General features: G+C 44.2%; 1 protein-coding gene across 1 annotated transcript in view; it reads right to left on the bottom strand.

Moving 5' to 3' along the window:
* usta (uronyl 2-sulfotransferase a) overlaps positions 1 to 7500 on the bottom strand; it is a 74741-nt gene that overhangs the window by 26675 nt on the left and 40566 nt on the right. Inside the window, exon 2 of the mRNA XM_031582223.2 lies at positions 1479 to 1522. Within this exon, the coding sequence (XP_031438083.1) occupies positions 1479 to 1522 (44 nt within the window). The remainder of the gene's footprint in view (positions 1 to 1478; positions 1523 to 7500) is intronic.

The following is a 7500-nucleotide window of genomic DNA, read 5'->3' as shown; positions in this document are numbered from 1 at the left end:
CGTAGGAGTAACACGTATCCATTCAGGAAAAGTACTTGTACCTGAAGTACACTAACTAAACTAAGTAAATTGTAGAGACAGAGCAGCATATTCATTTCACCTTCCATGTTTATTTTGACGTTATCCATGTTTATTTTGACATTATAGCCTTTTTCAAATGTATCCGCCTAGGGCAGCGTTTTTTGAAAAGCATCGTTTTCAGTGTCAGAATTCGCCGTTTTAGTGTAGAAGGAAGGGCTAAACAGAGAAATATTTATGCGTTTCTATATTTATAAGGTCTAATTCTAATTCTAATTCTAATTCTGATTCTAACTCATCATCCATGGTGGCAGGAACACGCAGGCCTATTCTCCCCTATTTTAGCCGCACGCTAATAACACTAGAGGGCGGAGTAAGGCGCTGATTACGCGATGAAGTTCTTGTTTGATAAATACTACGCAAAATGCGGAAAACACATCGTGTGCTGTATGCGTTTTGGCAAAGGCGCTGATTACGCTGCGCTCGCAACAGTACGGAAATGAGGCCCCCAGTGTCTGTGTGTTGTGTCAATGGTTTGGACTGAACTGAATTCAAATGCATCGAATCGAGGTGAAGGAAAAGAGTGATGGTGGGAGAGACTGCATGGGTCTGTGAGCATGAGGAGGAGGAGGAGGAGGAGGAGGGAAGAGGAGGAGGAGGATGAGAAACAAAAAGATCAAAAGAGGAGAAACTGGTGGGAAAGGGTGACTGATATGCCTTCACGAAAAGAGACAGACAGCGAGAGAGACAGACACCCCCAGCTCTAGTGACTGTTTCTACATAATGGAGTTACAGTCGGATGTGGCTGGCTATAACGGGGGAGGGGGAGGGGGAGAGAGAAAGAGAAGGGGGTATAGAGAGAAGGAGGGTAGGAGAGAGATAGAGGGGTAGATGGAAGGAGAAGGAGAGAGAGAGAGGAGCAGCTGGCTTTGTCCATGCTACCACTAGTATGTGTGTGTGTGTGTGTGTGTGTGTGTGTGTGTGTGTGTGTGTGTAAGAGTAGCCCTGAAAGGCTCCTGTGTGTGACTTGAATATGTTCATTAGTGGCCCATTGTCCAATCAATACACGCACGTACACACACACACACTCACTGAACACCCTCCCACATTCTATACATTATGGAAGAAGCCGGAGAGCATGGAGAGGGAACACAGAGAGAGAGAGAGAAAGAGGGAATGAGAAACACAGTCAAAGGAAGAGAGGGAGGGGGTGAGTCAGTGAGGGAGAAGAGGAGAGAGGAAAAATAGAGAAAAATGGACTGAATGAGAATGAAAGGGGAGAGAGAGGGAGAGATGGAGAGAGAGAGAAGGAGAGATGGTGATAGGAAGAGAGAGAGAGAGTCAGAGAGAGAGACAGAGAGGGTGAGCGAGAAGGAGAGATGGAGAGCAAGAGCGTGAAAGAGAGAGAGAGAGAGAAGGAGAGAAGGAGAGAGGGAGAGATGCATGCATTTCTTGCTCACCATGGGAACCTGAGGTCCGTGGTCGTCGGAGAACGTGGACTGCCCTGAGAGAGACAAAGAAAGAGAAGAAGAATCCCGTCATTACTGTTTCTGCTGGGCCTCATTTAATCCCATTAGACACAATCACTTTTCTCACTCAGTCTCAGTGTGTTCAGACCTTAGGTTACAAAATGACTCTCTCTTTGGCAGACTGGCCATAAGCCCTACAACACATGTGTGTGTGCGTGTGTGTGTGCGTGTGCGTGTGCGTGTGTGTGTGTGTGTGTGTGTGTGTGTGTGTGTGTGTGTCTCTGAGTGTAGGCCAACAGCATGTAGAATCAGACACTGGGGCACACACACATCCACATCAGTCACGGTGTGAGACGGCACAGTCAAGTCAAGGCAAAATCACATCTTTCATGCCCGTGAATACCATTACAAACACAAACACACACACACACACACACAGTGTAGAAGTGATTAAGGCATACACTCCCAGCACACAAAAACACACACACACACACACACACAGTGTAGAAGTGATTAAGGCATACACTCCCAGCACACACACACACACACACACATACACACACACACACACACACACACACACACACAGAAACGCCCCTTCTTTCTGGGCTTTGTGTGTGATGGGCTGTGTCAGAGGCTCTCACAAAAGGCCTCTTCTATCCTCAGAGAGGTTGTGCCAGCGCTAACAGCTAATGCTAACACTGCAAATCAGAGAGGGAGAAAGAGAGTGAGAGATATTTTGAGTCATTCAGTAAATCATGTTATAAACAGGAAAAAAATGACAAGCAGAAGTTTGAACAGTGCTCTCTTTCTCTCCCTCCCTGTAAGTGTGTTTGTGTGTGTGTATGTGTGTATGTGTGTTTGTGTGTGGCATAGGAACAAAATGAAGTTGAGGAAATCCAAAAACAAATGACAAATGCAATTACACTCAAGAGTCTCACAGTGAAACACACCCACACACACACACACACACACACACACACACACACACACACACACACACACACACACACACACACACACGCACACGCACGCGCACACACACTCAGAGGGGTGTGTGTGACTGCAGAATGTTTGTGCTGTATCAGGAACAGGCTACACCCAGCAGCAGACCACTGCAAAAGCATCAGCTCGTGCGCTACTGAATAAGGGCTGTAGGGAAACAACAGCTAACATCTAAGTTCCTTCCGCGCCCCACCCAAAGCCTCTCTCATTTTAAAGATGGCAAACAATGACTGACCCTCTAATAAACATGCCATCAGAAACAAACAACCACTCAGATAGAGAGACAGAGAGAGAGAGTGAGAGACAGACAGACAGAGAGAGAGAGATAGAGAGAGAGAGAGAGAAAGATGGAGAGACAATGAGAGGGGGAACTCTGTTCTTTAAGTAATAGCTTAGTGTTGTCTTTTTGCTGTTGTCTTGTTCACTTTTGATGCAGTTTAGATATGTGTGTATTTATCTTCCTGATGCAGCTTATTTGAGTTTGTATTTCAAATAGAGGGAATGACTCAACAAAGTGATAGTATAAAAAGCAGATCTACACACACTTTATACATCCTCATTTTGTTATGGGGTCTGACCTCTATGACTTCTAAGTGTGAGTGTGTGTGTGTGTGTGTGTTTGAGCAGTTCAGACAGTTGCGGGTCATTCCACCCCATATGAACCATCTCACATGATGAGGGTCAAAACTTGGGTTCTCCTGCCCTGAAACCCTGCTCCACACAAACCTTCTCATGGATACTCACACAGAGGGGCAGAGGGCCCTCAAAGGACAGGCTCACACCTCCAGGTCAGGCCTGACCTGGTGCTCTCAGGCTGCCTGTGTGTGTGTGTGTGTGTGTGTGTGTGAGAGAAGTGAGATGTGTTAGGTTAATGTTTTAATGTTTAAAGCAAAAGAGACTAGTCATGACAATACAACTAATTAAACTGAATACAATTTAAGAGAGAAACTGAAAGGCTCTCTGTGTGTGTGTGTGTGTGTGTGTGTGTGTTTGTGTGTGTGTGTGTGTGAGAGTGTGTGTGTGTGTATGTGTGTGTTTGTGTGTGTGAGGGAGAGAGACAGTGTGTGTGTGTTAAGGGGTTAATAGGATTACAGAACACGAGATGTAGCGACTAATTAAACAGAAACGGAAATTAAGTCACGTTAACCCTTTAACCCTTTAAGTGTGTGTGTGTGTGTACGTGAGTGTGCCTGCGTGCGTGTGTTTATGTATCCTCCGCAACGACCTTCTGTTCTTAGCAATGCAACAATCTAAAAACAATAACACATGGTAGTGAACACACACACACACACACACACACACACACACACACACACACACAAACATTAACTAAATCATTACCAACGCTGAGTCTCAAGAGACCCAGTGGCCTGCTAACCTTTGGTCCAGACAGAAGTCTCTGTTCCTGGCCTGATTTCACCCGAGATCCCCCTGTGTGCTGGATCGCCGGAGCCCCTCAGGCCCAATTAACGCCTATGCTAATTACCCATGGGCCTCTGGGCCAGGTCACAGACATCCGGGGTCAACCGCAGGGGCCAGAATCATGGCCAGAGGAACAGTATACACACAAACCAGAACAGAGAGGGAGAGAGAGTGAGAGTGACAGAGAAAGAGAGAGAGAGGGAGAGAGAAGGAAAGAAAGAGAGAGATAGGGAAAGAGAGAGGGGGGGAGAAGAGTGAGAGGAAGAGAGAGAGAATGAGGGAGAGAGAGAGAGAAGGTGAAGAAGGGAGAGAGAGAGACAGAGAGAGAGGGAGGGAGAGAGAGATGGAAAAGAAGGGAGAGAGAGAGGGTGAGAGAGAGGGAAAGGGAGGGAGGCAGAGAGAGAGGAGGAAGTATGGGGAGAGATTAGTGAATTAGTAAATGGCACACTGAACAAGTGAAATCAGAAAGATAGTGATTGGGAAATGAAGAGGAAAAGAAGAAGAAACAATGATGAGAAGAACATAGACAGACGGAAGGAGGAAGTATAAAAAAGAAGGGAAGAGAGAGCTACGAGATAAGACATGTTGGCTGAATGAGAGGGCAAGAGATAGATGAGTTCACACACACACACACACACACACACACACACACAGACACAGACACACACACACACACACACACACACACACACACACACTTCCCTCTCAATGAGAGATATATAGTGCAGCGATTACAGACTAGAAGCACTTATGGTGTGGTCAGTACTGTGTTGTTTACACAGTTTGATTCGAATAAAAATATGAAAACACACAAACACATACAGAAGGAGGGAGAGAGACAGACAGACAGAGAGACAGACATAGAGAGAGAGAGAGAGACAGACAGACAGACAGACAGACAGACAGACAGACAGACAGACAGAGTAAGAGAGAGAGCAACCACACCACATCTCAGACACATCACACACCATAAACCGTAAACCATAAATCAGAGCGTTACCTCGGGAGACACCCTGTATGCCCTAAGCCTCTAAGCCAGACTCTCACTCACACACACACACACACACACACACACACACACACACACACACACACACAGGACTAACCTCAGGTCCCAAAGCAACAGCCAACATGCCAACATCCCACAATCCCTCAGCTCTGCTTTCAGAGACTGATAGAGGAGGATGTCTCATAAACTGGTATATGTCTCAGTGAGATAAAGATGAGTTCAAGAACTACAGTAATGGAAGATAGAGGACTTTTGGAGACGTGACAAAGAACTCAGAACTCTCAAAGATCTCTGAACTGCAGAACTCCAGATGACAAAGGTCAAGAGTGGGAGCAGTGTGCATGACCTCTGCCTCTGTCTCCATGCCAACGGATGCTGTGATGAGTGGCCTTAAAGGGATCCAGGGGAAAACAACAGTAAACTGAGAGATTGATGGCAACAGGGCTAAAATATGTGTGGAGTATGAAGTATGGAGTGTAATTGTGGTAATCAAAACATTTTAAATAGTTCCTTGCCCACTAAAAAGATATTGCAGAAGATTCACAGCATTGTAGTGTTTTCTGAGCGTCTAGTTTATTTGTTTCTGGGCAATCTCTTTGACTTGCTTTCCATTTTTCTCATGGCAGAAAAATGTAAACAAGTGTACACAAAATTGTCGTGGTAAACAAAAACCCATCATTGCTGGGGTGTTTATCCGGGACCCGTTTCCTGGAATCGTCCCGCAACGAGTGTGTTTTCCTTCTCTCTCGTTTCTCCCTGGCCTGTCGGAGCGCGATGTATTCGGCCTGCTCTGGAAGTTTCTCTGCTTTGGGCTGCTTGCTGGCTGGGCCTGTGGTGCACTAGGGCGCATTTTTTGAATATCTCTGGCGTCTACTTTTGGGCGCACAACAACAGTGTTTTAATTTGCTCTTACGAGGACTGGCCGCTTAAGTATGGGCTTAGCACGACGCAGCGCGACGGAAATAACCTGAGGTGGGAACAGGAAACGGTAAAGGAAAATGAACATACCTCTCTCTTTCTCTCTCCCTGTGTTTGTGTGTGTTTCCGTGTGTGTGTGTGTGTGTGTGTGTGTGTGTGTGTGTGTGTGTGTGTGTGTGTGCGTCCACGTATGTGTGTCAATGTGTGAGTGTAATAGAGAGGTGAAGTAGATGATGATCTATTCTTGGGAACGTACATTCACCATCATGAGAATATTCTAGAAGCAGGCGCCATACGCTTGTCAACGCATTCTAGAACCAGGCACCAGATTCGGGTACCGTTCTGAGAACTTTCCTCAGTTTGCACTGGAGTCAGATTCTCTCATTCACAATAGACATTTAACTAATGCACATCTGCATGCTGAAGCTGCAACTGCCGGTCTGAGTTTTTTACAATACTTTTCACACTTACCTCTAAATACCATGTTCACATTTATCATATCAGTAGACTATGAACTAAACTTTCTATACTTTTGCATTGCTTTGATACAAAATGCATTCGAAGATCACATCTTCCAAAATGAATGGATACCTGTCTCAATGCACTGTACAACTACAGCGAATTTAGATACTCTGTTCAAAACAGTTAACTTTCAGTTCAATACTGGACAAAAGTTAGATCACTATAGGTTGAAATATGCTGTATTTTGACAGACAAAATTAAACAATACAATTAAAATACATTTTCATATTTTGGCTGAATCTTGTCTGTTTTTTGCTTTGTTTTGTTTGTTGTTTACAGCCTGGTTACCAACTATACAAAAGCAGTAACACAACATTTGCATTGAAATGTGCATGTATGTAGGTATGTGTGTGTGTGTGTTGAAATGTGCATGTATGTAGGAGATGTAGATATGTCTCCACTATTACTTCTGTGTATGTAAGTCAATAAGACAAAGTGACCCAAAAATGCAACTACCGTAAAAATCTGGGACTTAACAGACACTTTTATCCAAAGCAACCACTGCACCACTACCACAACATTTACCACACACACTCAATTTACCACACGTAAAAGTGGTATGTGCAGTACTATAACAGGCAAACCAACAGATCAAAATGTTTATGCTTGGCTAGAAATATTTGTGGGGCGTTGGGGATTGTAGGATTGATTTTTCTAAAGATATACTGTAAGTCAAGGGAGAATGTTGCCGTAAAGGTCAAGTTCATAAAAATATGATTCCAAATACAGAGAACACCATGGTTCAGCATCGAGCTACAGTAGACATGTAATGGTAGTATGTTGTGTTGTGGTTTCACTTACTGAACTGAAGAGCATCTATTCACTTTTTGTTCTATTCACTTTTTGTTCCACTTTACCACAGAAATTGCAGCATGAAACATATTGTTGTCATGGAACAGCATGTCAGATGTATTTGTTTGGTGTTATAATATATACTGTAAAGAGGTGACTTTCTTCTTCTATTTTGTTTGCAATGCAACACTAGATTATACAAAAATAGAGGATACAGCAACACATGTGTTTTTTAGTTCACTGTTTTTTACTTTGTACAACTATGCACATGAGTTCATCTCTGTCAACACATAATGTGCGTGTGTGTGTGTGTGTGTGTGCGTGTGTGTGTGTGTATATGTGTTT

The sequence above is a fragment of the Clupea harengus genome, chromosome 15, assembly GCF_900700415.2.
Source record: "Clupea harengus chromosome 15, Ch_v2.0.2, whole genome shotgun sequence".
NCBI lineage: Eukaryota > Metazoa > Chordata > Actinopteri > Clupeiformes > Clupeidae > Clupea > Clupea harengus.
Note: the sequence above shows the minus strand (reverse complement) of the source record. Positions and strands in the feature narration are given on the sequence as shown.